The following is a 22,062-nucleotide window of genomic DNA, read 5'->3' as shown; positions in this document are numbered from 1 at the left end:
TGACACAAAGGTCGGAAAGAATAATGCCATGGCGACCGTCATGGACTTTTGAATACTCTGTATAGTGCTATTTGCGAATTTTTGTTCAACTTTGAATTCTGTTTTACGCTCACGGTCATACGACTCATGACATAGTGATTTATATATAGATAGCATATAGATAAAAACGTAATACCGAAGGAAGTATACTGGCCGTTACCAGTGCGTCCTATATATACATAGAAACGAATAGTGAAAAGGTAGGCATAAGATATTTGCGCAATCTGTTCATGAGACTATGATATGTTTTCTTGGGAACTTTGTTGACAGAATTGTTAACGACATGATGCCCATGGTCTAAAGAAAACATGACATAGGTTAAGCGTAGTGAGTTATATATATATAGATTGAATATAGAATTTGTCAAGCACGGAAGAAAATTTACACCGAAGGAAGTTTACTGGCCGTTACAGTGGATCATCTATATACGTAGACAACGAACAGTGAAAGGTAAGCATACTTTATGTGCAATATGTACATGAGGCTATGGTATGTTTTCGTCAGTGTTAAAACGATATATGGAAGTAATTGAAAATTTAGGAAATTTGTTAACAGAATTGTTTACGACAAGACGCCCATGGTCTAACGACTACATTACATAGGTTAAAGATAGAATTAAGGTTGAATATAGAATTAGTCAAACACGGAAATCAAAATGAATACCGAATGAAGTGTATTTGCCGTTACCAGTGGATCCTCTATATACATAGGAAACAAACAGTGAAAAGTAGTCGTATGTGCAATCTGTATATGAGAATAACATGTGTTGTCATTAGTGTTAAAATGATATACTGATATATGGAAGTAATTCAAAATTTAGGAAATTTGTTAACATATTTGTTTACGACAAGACGCCCATGGTCTTACGACTACATGACATAGGTTAAAGGTAGTTCGTTATATATAAATTGAATATAGAATTAGTCAAGCACAGAAAGAAAAATTAATACCGAATGAGTGTACTGGCACCCTAACCGAATTGTACAGTTGCTTATAATAGCGTTTTCGACTTGAATATATTGCGCATTTATATGCATTTGTGTTATAACATGATAACACGTGTTATGCTAGAGGCACATTTTATTGCGGCCTGTGTTAAAAAAAAAATTAAAAAAATAAAAAAATAAAAAAAAAATAAAAAAATAAAAAATATAAAAATATTTCATATTATATAAAAATATATATATATATATATAGAAAACAAGAAAAAATTATAATACCACTACGATTTACTGTATTATATATTTAACATATCTAGCTCTCGCATGCTCCCAAAACATAACACGTGTTAGTGTGTTATAACACCCTGGCATATAAATGCATAATATGTTACACGTTAATAACATATATTAGCTCACACCTTTTCGGATTGGGTGGTACTGGCCGTTACCAGTGGATCCTCTATATACATAGAAAACGAACCGCCAAAGGTAGTAATATGATATATGCAATCTGTACATGAGAATAATATGTGTTGTCATTAGTGTTAAAATGATATACTGATATATGGAAGTAATCCAAATTTTAGAAATTTGTTAACATATTTGTTTACGACAAGACGCCCATGGTCTTACGACTACATGACAAAGGTTAAAGGTAGTTCGTTATATATAGATTGAATATAAAGGGCCGGTCACACTACAGCGATATCGGATCGGAATCCGATTCCGATTTTTACAGAAAAAATCGGAACAGTGGGTTTCCTATTAGAACGGTCACATATCGGACGACTATCCGATTTGCGCAGTTTTGTCCAATCAGCGCCTTTGTTTATATTGACGTCACAATTTTGTAAGTGCCCGAAGTTCCGAACTAGTTACCAATCATTATGGCGGACGAGGAAATGAGAAATTGGTTGAATTATACTGAACTATACGATAAAACAGACAAGAATTTTAAGGATTCTACCCGGAAGAGAGATATATGGGACTCAACTGGGGGAAATGTCGGTATGAGTGGTAAGTACATGGTTTCGTGTATGAAAAACCCACAAAATGAACTAGCATATGATGCATTTTAGTGTAGTCTTTTGTAGTACCTAGGAATAGGCTTTATTGTATTGTATTGCGACAGCTATGCCATTAGTATTATATTAATAGGCCTATATACATTTCGACCTTCATCCTCGGGGCGACCAACAACACTGCATATGTTTGCTGCTGCTCTCAATCGGAGAACGATACTAAAATTCGACATCACTCGCAACCTTTCATGAAGTAATTATTCTAAGCTTGTGGTTATGGTAGGCAAAGTCACTGTTTTATTGAAGGATTAGTGAAAACTTGTTTTCCAAATTACTCTGCCTAGGAAAAAATTTCAGAGATGGCGGCATTAAAATCCTGTCACGCTTGGTTGATCTACTTTTACGACAAAACGCAGTTAGTGTGATGGTAAAGTGGGCTCTGCAGTTCTTACAATTAGCTTTAATACTACTAGCCAAGTCAACTCGAAGTGAAGTTTGTAGCTTTTCGTGGAAGTGGCTCTCATTAAATGTTTAAACTGTATATTCTACCCCTAAGAAATACACAATTTCACCATGACAACCTACAAGCAAGAGCCAATTTCACGAAAAACTACGAAACTACAGTTATTTGCTCTCCAAAATGACCTGTGTGCAGTACAGTATGAACACACATATTTGTTAAGTTTAGTTATAAGTTATAGTAAGTTATAGTTTTGTGGTGTTTTAAGGCTTAGGTGTCAGAACTTTGCAGTGTCCATGCTACTACTAGACTAGTAGGCGTAGGGCATAATACACTAGTAATAGGCCTAGGCCCCTAGCCCTTTCTGTTGTTTTATGTCAGGTAATATTTTGTGCAGCCAATTCCAACAGGCTAGGCTGGCAGTGCAGGACGAATAAAGCAGGGAAGTCTATGCTCGGTTGACCCAGCGCTTGGAGAGTGTTATCTCTCAAAATACATTCTCAAATAGGCCTACATGTTCTTGCCAGTGTTATTCTTTGAGCAGGACAGAGGAAAGAATGAGTAAGAATCCAAAAGTGTAATCAGTTTAATATCTATTGACAGAATTGAAATCTAGTGTAACTCAAGAAAAAAAAGAACAAAAAAGAAAGATAAACTCTTCTATCCCACCTCACCACACCTTCCTTCAATTAAGGATAAAGTCAAATTTGTAAATGGTGATATATGACAGTGAAAATAACACAATTTCAACATTACTTGCATTAAACGTTGCCAAAGCATGATGTCCTCTGCCATGGTACAGAACCAGTTTCTGAATTAAAATAATGCTGAAACTTCTGTCTTGTATTAATAGCCTCATGGCTAGCATGGCAACCTTTCATTTGCATGTCTTGCAAACTGACTGCACTCTCCTGAGCATTTACAGTCTCATTTGTTGTGTCATCTGTGCGGATTGTGAAGTTTTCTGTAGAAAGTTGTGCAAGGCACAGGTTGCTTTAATAATTTTATCCACATTCTGTGGTTGTAGCTGAATCCTTCGCTGGTAGATCCTCCAACGGGCTGCAAGGATTCCGAAGGCATTCTCCACGACCCTCCTGGCCCGTGAAAGGCGATAATTGTAAATTCTCTTCCCTTCACATAGGTGCTGTCCAGGATAAGGCCTCATTAAATTAATTTTTAATGGGAAAGCTTCATCACCTACAGCAACAAAAGGTAGCTTTCCTATTTCAGGAGCTCCAGGGAGCTGTTGGTATGGAGGTATATTCAGCTCATTGCTGTCCATTTGCCGTCCTATTTGGCTCCTGGCAAAAATCCCTCCATCACTACATGACCCAAAAGCACCAACATCGATTACAGTGAAACAGTACATGTGGTCTACTATAGCCATGAGAACTACACAAAAAGTGTGTTTGTAGTTAAAGAACACAGATCCTGAATTTGGTGGTGCCTGGATAACCACATGCTTGCCATCAATTGCACCAATGCAGTTTGGGAATTGCCATCTATTGAGAAATCCTTCGTCTGTTGTCTCCCAATCCTTTCTCTTTGGAACGGGCATGTACAGTGGTTGTAACTTTCTCCAGAGTATTTCGCACGTCTCCGGAACTATGCCAACTATGGTGGATTTTCCAACCCTGTAACTATATGCAAACGACTTGTACGAGTCTCCTGTAGCCAAAAACCTACCAATGGAAAGACAAAAATACAGAAATTCATTGTTCTAAATATGTTACTTTCAAGTAAAATATCTATTTATTCTTTTCAAATAGGGGAGGCAGCGCAGAAAAGGTGGATGAACCTTAGAGATGCCTTCAATAACTATCATAAAAAAATGAAGGGCCACAAGTCTGGGGACGAAAACAGGAAAATAAAAAAATACCGATACGCTGATGTCCTGCAGTTCTTATTGCCTTTCCTTAAACAACGAGAGTAAGTCATTGCTATGCATTATCAAAGAGAAGAGCAATAATGATTATTCAATATTGACTTAATGAATCTATATTATCATTGTAAACAAGTGTTTGTAGCTCTCATTTTGTATTTGGTTCATGGAATCTGCAAAGTAGTTAGTAGACTCAGCTTGACAAACTTCAAATTAAAGTTCTTGTTAAGGTTATATGTTATCACCTTCACGTTTTCTTGCAAAAACCTTGGTTATAATTGCAACATTTTCTGTGGTGTTTCAATTTCTATGGAATTGGGTAAAACCAGATTTTAGTTGAAATTTGCTTGTTGACAAAGATAATAAAAGAACTGTAGGTTGGTATTTTGGATGGTTCTTGGCACAATTATACTCTACTGTTTTGCATTTTATAATCCCTTTTGATTTTCAATGGATGATTGTCATTGAATATGTTTTATTTTATTTTATGTTATTTTTTAATTTACATTTAGAACGTGTGGTAACTTGGAAGAAAGCAGATCTGTGGATCATCTTCCTTCAGATACTCAATCCACGTCCGCAGAACTGGATATGGCATTAGAGGAAGCATGTGGGGGTACTTCACCAATCCACTCTCCCTGCATTCTATCTCCAAAGGTGCCTACCCGTAAAAGGAAGGAGCAGAATCTGGAGACAGATCATCCTCGAATATTTTAAAGAGAAAAGGCAACTTCTGACTAAGGAAGATGATATCGATCACTTCTTCAAATCAATGGCATGCACAGTGCGTAATTTCCCTATGCACCTCCAATCAGAAATTAAATTTGAAATTCATCAGATAATTCACAGAGCAGAAATAAAAATGTTAGATCAACCCTTAGAGCCTTGAAAAGATCAGAATACAGTCAAATCCATTAATTGCATCAAAAATATCATCAGATGAATTTGAAGAAGCCGATCGATATCATCTTTCTTATAATGATGATTTATTTATTCCATTTTTGCCATTTTGTATTTTTATATTTCTATTAAATAGGTCAGTCCCGAAATGATTGGCAAATTTATGTAGTGGAGTGGAAATCCATTTATTTAAGAACTCATACTTTCCCTTTTGGCATCCCATAGTTATTTTCCTTTACAGACAGCAGTGCTCTTAGAATGGCATACTCCTATTAGAGTCTATATCAATCCGTGAGAATGTTCTCCTTCAGGAAAAGTGCCAAACTGCAGTAGGAGAACATCTTTTTTGATATGTTATCAATCAGGGTCTGGTTTTGTAGCTTTCATGTTTAAGAGCATGAATGGAAGTACATGTTGTGCAAAAATTGTGTCAATTCAGGCAATTTTAGGCTTCTGGCAGTCTTCATATGCGTGTTCTCAAGAGAAGTTCTGTTTCACAGGATTTTTTTAATTCTGGGTTCAAGAGGAACTATAAAAGGGCCATCATCTTTTAATTGATTGGTTCATCATATTGTTTACATATTCTTGAAGGAAGCACAAATTTTGCAACCATTACAATACAAATTTGAAATTATTGGTTTGTGGTTCATTCTTTCAGTAGCATGTGGCTGAGAGGTTAAAGGTTAACTTCAGGTCTCCATTAAGGTCTCTTAGGAATTTTGAGACGGGTGTCAGACTTGCTACTATTTTAACTGAGAGGAATTTGTACTGTCCTGTATTACTGTAAAAGAAATTTTGCTCTTATCAGCCTTCAATTCTTCCATTGGCTGAGTAAGTCTGATTACCTAGGTAACACCCTTGTTGATCAATAATAGTAACAAGTTCCAAACTACATATCAGAGGTGAATGTTACTTTTCATAAGGCAGGGAATCTGATTTTGATTTCTGGTTGAAATTAATTAATTCTGGCCGGTTGAAGAGAGTGTTGTATTATTTCTTTTACCAAATGTTAAATGTTAATTTACAGGAAGTCCTAGAAAGGCACATGGTCAACAACAATGTATCCTTTTGCACCTCTCTCTAAGTAGCCAGAACATTAGACAATGCCACATTGATATATGTGGGCATTTTATTTTAATACCCAAGCATGAACATTTTGCACATTTCAATTGCAATTTAAATGTATGAGATCCACCCTTTGATAATTTATGATTTTGAAATGCCAAGTTAATGCAAACACGGTATAAAAGTTGAAACAAGTGGAAAAGTCATGAAGAGAATGAAAATAAAGCGAATGAATTTGATATGAAACTTTGTCGTATTCTTGTAAGCATATCAATTTTTTATTTAAGAATTAGTCTCAACAAATTATCAGGTGTCATTTGACTAATCAAGGAACATGAAATATGGGTCCAGTGATTTAAACAAAGATTACATGTGTTCAATAGTCGATAGCCAACTGTTTAATAGATGTATTTCAGCTAGATGAGATCTTTCCCTGGCGGTCATAGCTTTTGCTTGACGCCCTAAGGCGCCGCCCCATGTCAGTTTCAAACATTCCACACATTTCCTGCATGCCCCCCACTTTTCTTTTACTTGGGCGCGGTAGCAAGGTGTGGCACAGTGCCAGATCAGCTGTTTACAATGGTGTATCACATTTATTTTTAAAGAGGCCTGCCAATTCATCCGGTGTAGGCGTAGACTCCGAATTCCAAGATCTCCCAGCCCTCCTTGTTGCCCTGTTCAATCTCCCCTCTTTTAAGACCTTTACTTCCTTCCTTCCCTCGTGTCGCATGAAAAGATTACGCTACGGTGAAGATTGTCAATTATTTTGAAAACGGCAAGTGGTTATTGGTAGACTTCATTACTGCAATATCAACGCTTGCTTACCTGAGACAAATCGCTAATCTTTGACGAGCAGAAATTGGTTTTCTGAGCTGTGTCACTGTCACCTGTCTTTTGAGGTCATCTTGTACGAGGTCCAAAATGTGCTCAAACTGGTTCTCGTTCATCCTGAAGTAATTTTGGAACTTGTCTTCGTGGCTAGAGAGTTCTCTTACCAGAGTGTGGTACTCGCCGAGCTCCTCGCGCTTTTCATTTATAGCATGTACCCACAATCGGGGACATCTCTCACGGTTCTTCTTCCATAACTGATAGAGGAGCATATCTTCGTCCATTTCGTTGTCTGCCATGTTTCTCACTTAACTGAGTTGCATTGAAGTTCAGACGTACGCGCGCATACAGGTTGCTACGTAGAATACGCACTCCGTTTAAATATCGCTGTAGTGTGACCTGTTCCCCGATCCGATTTATAGGAGCGATTTTATATCGGATCAGTTTCCGATCCGATATCGCTGTAGTGTGACCGGCCCTTAATATTAGTCAAGCACGGAAAGCAAAGGTAATACCGAATGAAGTGTATTGGCCGTTACCAGTGGATCCTCTATATACATAGAAATCGAACAGTGAAGGTAGGCATACTATATGTGCAATCTGTACATGAGGCTAACATATGTTGTCATCAGTGTTAAATGATGAATCTAAGTTTGGGAAATTTGTTAAAAAAATTACTATAATCGCTACAATAATATTTATCCACCGCGTTTATTTTGCTCTGTACTCCAGAAATCGCATCTACCAGAACGATGGCCTCTGCTACCCCTCTTAGGGACATGGAAGATAATTTCTTCCAGTGTCCGATTTGCTTGGATCACTTTAAGGAACCAAAGCTGCTGCCATGTCTTCATCGATACTGTAGAGAATGTTTGCAAACTGTCGTTGAAATCAGCCAAGATGGGGCGGTTAAGTGTCCATTGTGTAAACAGGATTATGACATACCAGAGAATGGGGTTGACGATTTCAAGACTGACTTTCATATGAAGAGTATACTAGAGTTTATACAATTGCAAAAATGTTTTGAAAGTCAAGATTTAAAGAAATGCATCAGCTGTTCAAAGAACACGATAGTTTCAGCATACTGCTTTAAGTGTTGCGATTTTTTGTGTGAAGAATGCTACGAGATTCACATCATCAATAAAATGTTTATAGATCATCAACCACATACTCTGAAATTGGAAAGTATTGAAGATAATCACCTAACACTGGATAAATTAGCAGCACTAACGGAAGATCCTAGGTGCCATACACATGTGAAAGAGAGCGCCATATTATGTTGCAGTAGTTGCGGAAATGTACCAGTTTGTGTGATTTGTACATACAGTAAACACAAAGGTCATGACCTACATGACGTAACTGAGTTAGCTCAAAGTGAAAGACAATTGCTCGAAAAGAAACTTGCTGAATTAGAGATACAAAAACCTAAATTATACGACTTTTCAAATAAAATCAGTAACATTACCCGAAATACGAAGGAAAACCTCGCCAAAATGACAAAAGATTTTATCGATCAGCAAAAACCGCAGGTAGATAAGATTAATAAACAACTTGCCGAAGTTGCCGATAGCAAAGGAAGCAGCTTACGGGCTATAGAACACCGAAGAAGACAAGAACAGGGACAAACGAGGCTTCTTTTCGAACGAGAATTGGCCCAATTGAAAGAAAAATATGCTGGCCAACAGAAAGCAACAGATACAAAATATGACAACGAAACAGAAGATTTAAAAGAAAGGTATGATGAAATTGAGGACGAACTCCGTAGAAAACTTAGACGTTTAGAAGCCAATGTAGAGAATTTCACAAGCGCTACAGAACAACTTCCCAGAAGGAACGAAGATGAACTAAAGAAACTATCAGATTATTGTGACCAGATTGTTAAGCGATATGAAAACTTCACAGTTACGACTTCATCTATTTTCGCTTCTAAAGACAAGTGGACATATGCTCAGTGTATCCCTGATATTAGAGCAGCCAGCGAAACTCTGATAGAAGAAATGAAAAAGGACTTTCCAGAAATAGAATTGTTATCGGATGTTAATCTCAGTGATTTAGCAAAATCCATTACCAATGACGTAATAATCGCTGATCATCCAGACTCTGTTTTAATTGTTGAGGACTTCAAAACTAAAGGTTGGAAAATGAGTGGTATTACAAGCACCAGGGATGGTAACATCGTCATCACTGGCGAGTCATTACCTGAGCACTCCCATATTACTGTCATGAACAGAAGACGAGCCATACTAACACAAAAACAGATTAAGTCTGCCAAGACGTCTACCCCATATCGTTTCTGTTGTTCGTTGTCAAAGTTTAAAGTTGTAACCGTCTGTTATCCCGATGAAATCGGTATTTACGATGTCCGTGATAAATCGTACAGAGGCAAAAAGATATCCAAATTTCCAGCAGATCGATTGGTGTGGAGTGTGACGACCGATCCTGATAGCAAGCACGTCTTTGTCGGCACTAACAGCAGATATGTGTATGTATTTGATAATAAGTTGAATTACATTCACACCATAAAGCTACCAGATGTAATCAGTGGGTTGCAAGATATCATTTTACATAGAGGTAATATCCTGGTATGTGGTGACAATAAATGTAAGAGGGCATACGCAATCAACATGGAGGGAACAGAGAGTAAACTGATGTATGAATTCACAAAACCAGATTTGGAAGGATGCCAATTCATACCTATCAGTGTTTGTACAGACGTAAACGATTTCATCTACGTATTGTGGCGAGCATCTATCCGCGGTCACGTTAACGGAGTAATCGTACAATACAATCGGGATGGCAAACAGCTGGCAACAACTAAACCAATAAATGACATGGTTTTTCGTCTGACTATAAGCAGAACGTATGATGAGGAGAAACTTTTGGTAGCATCATCTACATCAGCGAAACTGTACACGTACGGGTTATAGGCAATGTTGTGAAGAATTAAGAGAATAGTCTTCTTAAATTGTAGTCAGTGATTATTGAAAAACGTTTCCATTACAGAAACCCTCATCTACCTTCAAATAATCATTTGTAAATGATCAAACACAGAATAATATATATTTATTTCACACACGAAATGATAACTCCGCAAAATACGTTTTAAGCAACTCTATTAATAAGAGCATTTATGACTAAGGTGTGGACATCATTGCAGTAAGTGACAGCAAATACATAAGGGCAAAAACACGGAAACGAATGTTAAAAGGAAGGTTGAAGCGATGAGTTTCAGACATAACGCAATCAAAACGGAACAACTTACGGTTAGGAGTTTCACGGGCGCAGTGCGCAAATATGAAAGTCTCTGTAGGTATACTGTTTGGATAAAATCTGCTGTAAATGGGTCAGTAATTTCAGCTAAGAATGGGTTCACTGCAGCTCGTTATATCAGCTCGCAGCATGTTAAAACTCACATGAAGATGACGCCTTAATTACGAAAGTTAAACTTGTTAAGTTAACGGAATATCAACTCGATTGAAACAACACAAGAATTAAAACCTGGATGATTCATTCAATTTTCTACCCCTTTTGTTTCAATATTTCAATAATAGGATTCTGAAATTATGTTATGATTTATTCCTTACTTTTGTGATTCAATTGCCAGATCATTTCACCGATGTCAGTAACCTTTTCTTCATGTTTCATAATTTTGATTCTACAAATATCATCCTATCATTTAATATAAATTTTTCTTGGTCTATACAATGTATGTAATCTTTATGTTACACGAGGTACTAAATGGAAGTATTATTATGTCGAATAGTCGTATGTTTGTATCAATATGTTGAAATGAACCCATGGACTGTGGTTCACCAAATATTAAATAGTCGCCAATCTCAACCTTGTCAGATGAAGTCGTTCGGTTAAAAATATGAAATGTTACATTGACTTTGACATGACCGATGGCTGATGTATAACGTTATTACCGCATGTAACATTTAGTGACATGCTCAAGGGGGGTGCCCTCTTCTGTACAAAATATATAATTTTTACATGATTTTTTATCAGCATTATCAATACTTATAATACTTATTAGTTATATAACCTTAATTATAATCTAACTATGCCTCAGAATGCATCCCTTTCACATTTACACTTTTGTCAAGGTAGGAGAGAGACCTCCATACCCCCCACCCGCAGCTAAGGAATTCAGCCCATACTTAACATAACATGTGCATGCTAACGGTATCATTCTAGGTAATAAATGTAAATCTTTTCCCCCTGTACCTCATCTCTTCTTCATTAATGTGCACTGCATTTTGAAAGTTTGAGCAGCTGTTTTATTTGAAGAGTCATCAAAATGCCACTTTCTGTAGAAATGTAAGTTCTCTATGTTGATAGATGATTTGAATGTAACAAGGAAAGACAGACTGTTTTAGCTCAGTTGCCATGATCACATCATACAATATAAGATGTTGCCTGATGCAATCACAAACTGTTAACAACTTTGAAACATTCAATTATTCCCAAATAAATAGGGTCCATATGCAGTTTTGAAGAATCGATGAAGACATTTCTATTAATTTAAGAAGAAATCAACTTAATTTTCAGGAATCTAACTTGCAAGTAATGCTTGATAAAATATCCTTATTTTTTTTGGGGGGGGGGTGTACACTTTCTCTGATTCTACTTTGCTTTGTTTCTGTTGCTGAGTTTCTTCTTTTTGCACTTTTCTGTTTATTATTCCTTATTCTCTTATTTTAATGTATATATAGAAAAAGCATGTTAGTATTTTCCTAGAAGTTTTTCAGTATGTTTTGAGTAATCGTAATGTAACGTTTTATGAAAAGTGTCAATAAAAATACCACAAAACAGTGTTCATTTTCTTAAACCTCTAAATGATTTTCAAAATTTGGCATCTCTGTTCCAGTCTGCATTTTTGTCTTCTCCGGTTAACTTTCTACTAAAATGACGCGGAAAAAACGGAACAAAGCCAAGGTTATGTTAGTCAGCAATTTAATAGAAATCAAGTATTCAATTCCGAACGCATTGGGAAGCCTAAACTTACAATGTTTTCTGACATCGGCGTATCAATGTTTGTTGTATGAATTTTAAGTATCTGCCGGAGGAATCTATATGGAACATCTGGCCCTTGTTTACATGTAAAAAGACTTGTATGCTTTGTACAAGGTTTTGTGGTCAGTTTAATGAGAATAAAATGAATAGGACAGGACTATGATTAGAGATAATTACATTTTTCTCAAAATCAATTGATAGTATATAGTTATACGATCAAGCAGTCTTTCCCGACAGTTTGATTACAAAACTGGTCACGGTTCTCGTGGCTAATAGTGATGTATATTCCAGCCATCAATAACGAGGCTAATTTACAAATATCCAATCAACAAATTATACTTAGAAGATAAATAAACCATGGGGTTTTGCAGTGATCTCTTAGCAGAGACTAATATTCTTACACCTTTGAAATAACTAGTCTAAACTACCTTTCACAGAATTTTCAGGAATTTTCTTATGATTTGTTCATACCTACTGTGTTGGCGGCCATTATATAACAAGGGAGCTATAAAAATGACGTCTGCGAGCCAGATTTTAAATTAATTAATTCCCGTCTATCAATATGAATTGTACACTAAGTCTAGTGCTTTCGGAAATTGTTCACGTAGGGAGGTAACTATGATGTTCTCTTTCAGAAAACTGAAGTTCCTCTTGAAAAATTTGGCAACATCTTGCCTCAGTTATCGTGAACGGAGCGTAGGAAATGTTAAGCTCCGAAGGTTTCAATGTGTCGAAATGCAATATGTGTCTCGCTTACGTCACGAAACAGGCGGGAACTGTCGGACTTCAAATAAAATGGCGAATTCAATTGGTGACAAATAAATCGATTTTCAGGTTGAAGAAATGTTTCAAGCATTTGTGTTGCTTCTGTCTAAACTGAAGAGCGTACTGCTAAATGGTATTTTCCAAGCAGAAAAGGCTTCACATCTCCTATAAAGATCTGCTTTATTGGCTCTTATTAGCACGCTATAGCTAGGAAAGTTTTGTGATTACGTAATCGACCTGCCACGGTCGGAAATCGACCTTAGGCTCGAGAATTAGCCTCCATAGCATTTTAACACCACTAGGCTCTTTGCGTTAACACTGTCTGGAAATATGTTCATGTCTACAGTGTAGTTAATCATATAGCATTCACACAAAGACCATCAAACAAGAAAAATATGTGGCAGGCGTTGCAGACTAATTGGTAAAATGAGGTCATTTTATTTTACCAACCAATCGAATTGGCATGCTGCCTAACATTTTTTTTTTTTGGAGGGGGGGGGGGAAATCATAACTTGGAATAAGGATACACAACAGAACTTCCTATAGCTTTATTTTGTACAGAAAACAGCCTGCATCAATTACCAACCTTTTTCTGAGTAGGTCATGTGGAATTTTTGGTCCAAAGATAAGTTTACATTTTTGACATTTTTAACCTATTTTTTCAAAAAATTCGTGAGCCCGGTAAGAAACTTAAATCAACTGAACCTCTCAGTTACAAACTAGCTAAGACATAACAGGAAATTTGTAACATCATATTAAAAATGTTTCTCTCGAATGCCTCACCGTACCCGCAAGATAGTTACATTTTTAGAACCGGTCAATTTGAAAATGTGGATTACATACAAACAATTTAGCAAAAACGATTCGAATTTCGATCAACCAAACGTACCGGAGCGCATTGGCACATTATAAACCGATCCTGCGCACAGACTATTGCTTGTAAATTTCTGAAACGGAGGAGGCTTTGGATCTCCATTTCATAGACTATCCAGCCGTTGGACATTGATAAGGCTCACCCACAAAGGCCATATGGACTCTTCCTAATTTGCATACAAGGCATTTAAATGAACTGGAAACAAAACAAGACCTGCCCATTCTCCCCCCAACCCCCTCCCACACCCAAAACAGATGTCTTGAACTGGTGGTGAGCAACGACCATGAAAGGCCCCGTTATCTGTAGGGCCCCCACCACCACCACAGAAAAAAATGGGGGGAGACTTCAAGTAGGGTTACAATTGGTAAAAACCTTGATGGAGGGACTAATGACTAATGGTCTTTTTACTGTGAATATGCTGTTGTACTGTACATCTTTATGAGATTATATTACAAAGCTTCTCAATACCAAGGAGGTAAGCTGGAAAGTGCAGGGGGTTGGGGAGGGGTGTGGGACATAGTGCAGAGTACTGCAATGGGGTAAAGTTGGTTGAAAATTGTCCTACTTTTCTGTCGTAACTTTGATTGGGACTAGTGGCTAAACATATATTTACAATAAGAATATGCTTTTACATTACATAGATGTAGCTACGGGGAGGAATTCATGTGGGTGAGGGAGGGGTGGGGTATAAGGAGGGAGGTTGGCAACCTGGTAATAGATATGATTGAGGTGGGGGAATGAACTGGTTTGAAAAGTTTGAATAAGAAATTTGAAGTCAAAGCAACTTGTTTCTCATTTTACAAGTTATAATTTATGCACAAACTAATTACCCCTAACGGCAGTTACAGCAACAACTGAGGTGTCAAGATGATGTGGGTGCACAACAGCCTCTACTTATCACTCCAGAAGAGTTCTGAAGAGCATGGAGACCATGACTTCGATATAAACCCTAAATTTGGTAGCCTGTAAAAAATATAATTTATTCGCGAATGAAAACTTAACAAAACGTCAAAAAGTTAGTCATATCCATCACATTCAAACATCAAATTATATTTTACTTATAAAATAACATGTCTTGTACAATTATCCAGCTTTCAAAATTCTTGACGATTTTATCAAAATCATTTCAAATTGGCAAAGAAAGTCTATCTTGGATGACTGAATTTGCATATTTTCATACGTAATTAGCTGAATTGTAATAAAAACAAGTTTTTTTGTGGGGGGGGGGGGGGGGAGCTCATTCAATACCTACACATCAGTGCATAGGTTCCTATTGACAAAAGTGACTGGATTTTGAGTAATTAAAATTTGTAAATAGTTTCCCAGAGACCTTTGAGACCTTTGTATAAAAATAAGATACAATAAAGGGGAAACTGTGTTTTGCATCAAAGACCCAACACGTACCTTGATTTGTTTCCACACCAACGTAGGCGTACGCGCATGAGGCCGAGACATCGCCTTCTGTTTGATATTCTATATATAGAATGGTTTACGTGCGTATGCTGTTGGTGACACATATCGACAGCAGCATTTGTGTACGCTGCCATTACAAGGAATTCCCCTATATGTTGCAATGTGTACTTAAATTTCCATTGTGTCACGGTGCATTGTGGTGTACGTGTAACACATATCTAGCGCTTGTACACTGAGAGGCAAGCAACGTACAGAATAATGTAACGCATTAACCAATACTTGCTGCTATTACTCGGGACTTGATCGTTTTGACTGAAACCTGACAAAGAAGTTACAAAACCAACCTTTACGAGATACATACAAAGTGAAATCCAGGTAAATCCTTGGCTTCAATATCTATATTGAACATTCTTTGTAGTTAGCGTGCCTCAAAACAGTTAAACAGTTAATTTTTTTCCAACGAATTATGACTAGCTATACTGTCGATTGTTCCTGCTACAGACTAGGCCTACGTACGTCTGTTACAGCAAACGACTTTTAATAGCTTGATGGATTTTACTAATTCTCACTCCAACGGATTTTGACTAGTTACTGTAGATTATTTCTGCTGCAGAGGTTTTCCATTTAATAAAACAAACGACTTGAATCACTCGAAATTTGTATCTGATTTGGCTTTACAGAAGTTTTTTACTAGTCGGTTAACACACACAGCTGTAAAATGTAAGGTTAGATTACTTCCATTGCGAGAATTTCATACTGGCCGAACTGACCCATATAGGGTACTTTCCAGTGGTTACTTGCAACCTTACACCAGCTTCCATTGTTATATTGTACATGAGCAGGTTAACTTCAGCACAATCCTACATGTAGCTAAAGCAATTTAATATGATAATAAACCTCTTTAACCTAATGAAGTAGAATAATGACATTCTAAAGAACACTTAAAGGCCCTACGTTTTTCCTAGAGCCGTGAAGTCTGTTAACTATTAATGTGAAAATGATATTGTCTGACAATCCACCGATACTAAAATGTTCACATTCGAACCATATAAATGTCTAGCTTAATATTGACAATATCGATATGTAAGTTTAATATTTATGTTAAGTTTAAATATCTAATGCACTTCATAGTTACCGTGACATAATAGGATAGTACCCATTGACGTTTGATGAAGATGTTTTATTTTGAATTTTAATTGCCCTGTCCAACAACAAGATGGCAAAGGGCAAACGCTCAGAGGGTGACAACGGTATGGATAATACCCTATGGACTATTTTTATGGCAAGCCTATGATCTTCGAAACCAAAATGGATATATATTTGTGTAAAAGAAAACCTTACATGTGCTTTATTGCCAAAATAGTTGAGCATTCGCTAAGAAAAATAAATAGCATTAGCGTAAGGGATAGTTCAAGGGATGACTGGTTGAAGAATAAACTCTGTTTAGCATCATAGTGAAATTTGGATTCCTACAGTATGGTTTGTTTTCGGGTTTTCGGGTTTGTACAAATAGGTTTTTCCTGACGATAAAATTGTAAATTTTCCATAGGACTTTATTGTTAACACGAACTATGATTTAGATAGGGTTCCAATTTACCAAAAGGGTTGCGGTGCTAACCATACTTCAGGTAACGTAGTATATTTGGTGTGAAATCTGTTTACAATGTGCGTGTTTTTTCTTTTCTTTCTACATGTAGGTTTACGAAATAACGAATTCCAATAAAATGGCCTCATTAACTCTTCTGAAGGACTTGACCGAGAGTTTTTTCATGTGCTCTATTTGCTTGGAAAACTTCAGAGAACCAAAGCTATTACCGTGTCTTCACCGATACTGCAGAAACTGTTTGAAAGAGATCGTTCGAGCAAGCCACGATGGGACATTTCAATGTCCAATGTGTAAACATGAATGCTTGGTACCAACAAATGGAGAGCTTGGATTCAAGACTGATTTTCATATGAAAAGTATGCTTGAGTTTATACAACTACAAAATTCATACGAAAATAAAGACTTGAAAAAGTGTGTCAGTTGTTCAAAGTGTACGACAGTTTCAGCATACTGCTTTAAGTGCGAAGATTTTTTATGCGATCAATGTTACATTGTTCACGTCAGCAATAAAATGTTCAAAGAACACAAACCACACTGTCTGAAATTGGATCACATTGAATCTAAGAACTTAACACTGGAGAAATTGTCGGCAATATCTGAAGATCCCAGGTGTCAAACACATGTCAAACATGCAGCATTGTTGTGCTGTTGTTCTTGCGGAAATGTACCTGTTTGCGTCGCGTGTACCTACGGTAAGCACAAAGGCCATGAACTGCATGACGTCACTGAACTAGCAGAGAGTGAAAGAAAATTGCTGGAGTCAAAACTTGCTGAAATAGATCAATACAAAAGTAAGTTATTAAGCTTACCACAGCAGATTGATAGTATCGCAAAAATGCTTAATGAAAATGACCAGAAAAAGACAAATACATTGCAACATCAGTACGATAAACAGGTTAGCAAAGTCCAACATGAAATGGGAAAAAGTTCTGCTGAGCGTGAACGAGGCCACAAGGACATAGAATACAACAGGAAAGAGGAAAACAAGCTAATCGATTTAAATTATCAAAAAGAATTAAACAAGTTGAAAGAGAAATATCGTGAAATCAGGAAAACTACTAAGAGCAAATACGATGATGAATGTGGAGAGTTAAACGTAAAATGCGACGAACTTGATAGTGAACTTAAAAGAAAGCTAAAAAAATTAGCTGATGATTTGAGAAATTTGACAGCAATCAAAGAAAGACGTAGGAAAGAGTATAACAACAAACTAATGGAAATGTCAGATTATTGTGACAAGATTATTAACCGTTACAAGAACTTCACAGCAACGACTTCTTCTATCCTTGCTTCTAAGGACGAGTGGAAAGATTCCCAGTGTATCCCTGATATTAGAGCAGCCTGTGAACCTCTGATAGAAGAAATGAAGAAGGAATATCCACAGTTAGAATCTTTATCTGACTTTAGTGTTCGTGATATTACAAAAGTTATCCCTGATAACGTGATAATTACTGATAACGAAGAGTCTGTTGTTGATATTAATGGATTCAGGGATAACGGATGGTGGATAAATGGTATGGCTTGCAGTGGCGATGGCAACATCGTCATCACTGGTGCCTGTGAACCTGAAGAATACTCACATATTTCTGTTATCAACAGAAAAGGGAAAATACAACGACAAGATCGGATGGAAAGAGAAATGGGATCTACTCCGTATCGTTTCTGCTGTCCTTTATCAAAGTTCAAAGTTGTAACAGTTTGTATGACCGATGAGATAGGGATTTACGACGTTCGTAATGGTTCATACCACAGTCAGAAAATAAGTGACGTCATCACCAGCTGGCCAGAAGGTCGGCTTGTGTACTGTGTAGCAAGTGACTCTGTCAAAGATAAAATCATAGTAGGTACCAACAGTAGAGATTTATATGTATTTGATGGTCAGTTGAATTACTGTCACACGACGACACTTCCAGATGTATTCACTGCATCTTTTGATATCACTAAACAAGGTCAAAGTTTCCTGATCTGTGACTTTTTCGGTAAGAGAGCGTTTGCAGTCGAGATCGATGGATCAGAGAGTAAGATGAGATATGAATTCACAAAGCCAGATCTAGATGAAGCTGACTGGGTTCCTTTTAGTGTGTGTACAGACAAGAGCGAGTTTATCTACATGTTATGGCGAGCCGAAATATCAGGACATGTAAAGCGTATCTTGACGCAGTATAGCCAGGATGGGAGACAGTTACTATCAACTAGACGGATAGATGACATTTCCCGTTGTGTGACCACATTACAAATGGATACTGCGGAAAAACTCCTCATTGCAACATCCCAGATGGGAAAGCTGTATACCTACGGTCTAGTGGAGAAATAGATTACTAATCCTTGAACGTAAATGACAATGGACCCCTTTTCATCCCTAGTGAAATATCCAAACAATTGATAACAGTTTTTTGCTTCGTCGAGAAAGGAACTTAGAGACTGTGGTACCCAATGCTAGATGTGAACCAGTTTAAAATTTCCGTCGCAATTTTTAATTTCCTTTTCATAAAGGAAATCTCTTATATTTGAAAACTTTTTTCATCTTTGTCTCTGAGTTATCTGTAGTTTTGCCGAATATTAAATAAGTCGGTCACTTCACGTTTAGCGCTATGTTTAAAGTTTTCATTTGAACTTTAACATTTTACTAACTTTCTTTATTGATGGTTTACATTTTTTCCATCCCCTGACATTCGAGCATATATTTAATTTCTCAACAGTCGAGTTTGGTACCGTCAGACTATGGCAAACCAAATTTATTGGCTACTTTTACCTAGATTATGCTCTTCAATTTGTGGACAGATTTCGATCAGTAAATGTTTCTTACGGTATCTGAAAAGTCTAGTGCACTGCTTCTATGTCATACAAAGTTTATCTATATGTCAAAGACTTTTATTTTAATTAACGTATAATAGGCTTTTTATTTAATCCCCACTTTGTCCCTCCACAGTTTATTTCGAACCTCTCCTCTTCCCCTTGTTTGTTTGTTTCTTCTCTCCATCCCTTGCCTACTTATTCTCTTTCATCTATCTCTTGTCCGTTTATCCTGCTCTTTAACGTGTTTATATTCTGTCATGCGTGTATTTGTCCCATCTGTTACTGCTACTTGCTAGGATCGAAACGTCAGGCCTACTTACTTTAACACATTCTCTTACACAGGCTCTTTAGTGTTTAAGGAGTTTGCTAACAGTATTGTTTTATGTTAACCTTTCATTATCAGAGATAAGCCATTTGACATTACAAGATATTTTAGGGTTTTCTCCTGAGAATTAATGCGATTTAAAAAAACATTACCTTGTGTATGTGAGGATTGCGTGATGCATAATTTAATATATCGTTCGTAGATACTTTTTCTTTGGTTAGCTTTGCAGAGGAGAGAAGAAACATATTGACAACTATATTGAAAACCACTATAGTAGGCCAACATCATTTATGGTCACGGATAAACATAGTGAAACCAAATGTTCGATTTGCATTGACTAGAATATAGTGTTACACCATTTCTAAGACAAATATTCTAATGTACCAGCAGTCTCCATCAAAACATGCTGATTTGCTCAATATATTTTCACAGGATACACGAGAGGTTCGTCAATTGAATAGGTTTCATAGGTTTTGTGACAATAATATCAAATAACTGCAACTGTATCATGGCACGTTGATCTTTTAAATAATTTCTTTTCTCACCAACGGTAGCATTGATAGGCAAAGGTTATGGGTTTTTATGACCCTCTTATAGCTCATTTACAGTAATTCAATAAACTCAGATCGACGACCCAATCTTTAAATCAGAATTCAACGGTACTCCTGATGTGATGATGATCTTCAACAGTGATTATGGTGGTTATGGAAGTTGAGGTTTCTAAAGTAACTGATGTTATTAGGTTTACCGTCTGTTAAACAGCTAAAACGTTCTTTGTCAATGTTCCACAGTCATTAATCTCAAAGCACGGCAGTGTAAAGTGTTCCAATTATCCAATTAAAAAAATTATCCAATCCAATTATCCAGATTAATAATTATTAATTAATTATTGGAATAGTCCATTAGACCATAAATCGACAGGTTAAAAATAACCGCAGATTACATCATATTTAAAATCTCTTTGAGTGTACAAAGTCTTACTTCTTAATTTCTAATCAGCTTTATCCAATAAATATTTACCGAGTCAACACATAAAATATAAAAGAATTTTCTTATTTTTTCATTTTTTTTTACGCTGGCGACACAGCACTCAGCAAAATCATTTGGCACTTGAAAGACAGCAATGTTCAGTATAAAATCTATACTATCAGTTTCAGTATCAGTATATATATATTTATTTATTTATATATAAAAGATGAACAAGCGAATATCTTTAACAACGACATACTGCTATATTTCGGAGTGGTCACCACTCCATCGTCAGGCAATTGTACAAGATCAATTAAATACAAGGGCTAATATACATCCGAAGACGACAAAAGTGATAAGCATGAGTGAATTTGTAAACAAACCAGCAAAGTAAGTATGGACTAAAATAGCTCCATCCCGTAGCTCGCTACGTTTCTATTCAAGTCAGCATTTAAGTCTTTTATTAGGAGACTCTCTTTAATATTCCTCCTGAACCACTGGGATTCATTACGAATAGCGACACAATGGTCAACAAAAGTAGGAAGATTATGTTTGTGCGCAGTACAATGAAGGTTAATAGCGCCTTTCTGACCACCAAAAGAGCTCATCAGATGTTCTATGAATCTATCCTTAAGCCGTCTATTGGTTTCTCCGACTTAAAAGGAATCACAGTCTGGGCAGTTTATCCTATATACAACATTGTTGGCATAATCTAACTTATAAGAATCCTTGAAGATGAACAATGCAGAAATTGTAATTTAATCCCTACTTACTTTCTAAATTCACTCATGCTTATCGACTAAGAGCAATTACGACCTTCCTTACCGGTTTTGAACCTCTGGACATACAATCAGCGTCCATAGCCTAGTTGGTAGGGTGTCCGCGTACAAATCGGGAGGCCCGGCTTCGAATCCCGGTGGAGGCTGGAAGTTTTTTCACTGTTCCTGATTTTCCAACTCATTACGATATTCATTTATATATATTCATTGGCCTTTGTCGTTTACCTCCATTTCACTAACATAAAGTCTGTTCAAAGTATCTCTTTCGAGATCCGGCTTTAGGAATCACAAATGATTTCGAATTGGTTAGCATCATGTTTGATCTCTAGAGTAAGGCAAATATGTCACCGAAAACAGAACTAGTGTTGCATCGTTCGATACA

General features: G+C 36.7%; 3 protein-coding genes across 3 annotated transcripts; all 3 read left to right on the top strand.

Moving 5' to 3' along the window:
* The first annotated feature begins 143 nt into the window (after nucleotides 1-143).
* Nucleotides 144-11,954, top strand: LOC139984536 (uncharacterized). Its single transcript, XM_071998468.1, has 2 exons — nucleotides 144-489; nucleotides 7,870-11,954. The coding sequence occupies exon 2, from the start codon at nucleotides 7,890-7,892 to the stop codon at nucleotides 10,062-10,064; it is 2,175 nt and encodes a 724-aa protein (XP_071854569.1). The 5' UTR covers nucleotides 144-489; nucleotides 7,870-7,889; the 3' UTR covers nucleotides 10,065-11,954.
* On the top strand, nucleotides 1,915-6,548 carry LOC139984538 (uncharacterized). The gene is made up of 3 exons (XM_071998470.1): nucleotides 1,915-1,997; nucleotides 4,232-4,391; nucleotides 4,857-6,548. Exons 1-3 carry the CDS (start codon nucleotides 1,991-1,993, stop codon nucleotides 5,059-5,061), a joined length of 372 nt encoding a protein of 123 aa, XP_071854571.1. The 5' UTR covers nucleotides 1,915-1,990; the 3' UTR covers nucleotides 5,062-6,548.
* A 3,402-nt stretch (nucleotides 11,955-15,356) lies between the features above and the next one.
* Nucleotides 15,357-20,983, top strand: LOC139984405 (uncharacterized). The gene is made up of 2 exons (XM_071998319.1): nucleotides 15,357-15,580; nucleotides 16,903-20,983. The coding sequence occupies exon 2, from the start codon at nucleotides 16,930-16,932 to the stop codon at nucleotides 19,123-19,125; it is 2,196 nt and encodes a 731-aa protein (XP_071854420.1). The 5' UTR covers nucleotides 15,357-15,580; nucleotides 16,903-16,929; the 3' UTR covers nucleotides 19,126-20,983.
* The last annotated feature ends 1,079 nt before the right edge of the window (nucleotides 20,984-22,062 follow it).

Source organism: Apostichopus japonicus, chromosome 17 (assembly GCF_037975245.1).
Source record: "Apostichopus japonicus isolate 1M-3 chromosome 17, ASM3797524v1, whole genome shotgun sequence".
NCBI lineage: Eukaryota > Metazoa > Echinodermata > Holothuroidea > Aspidochirotida > Stichopodidae > Apostichopus > Apostichopus japonicus.
Note: the sequence above shows the minus strand (reverse complement) of the source record. Positions and strands in the feature narration are given on the sequence as shown.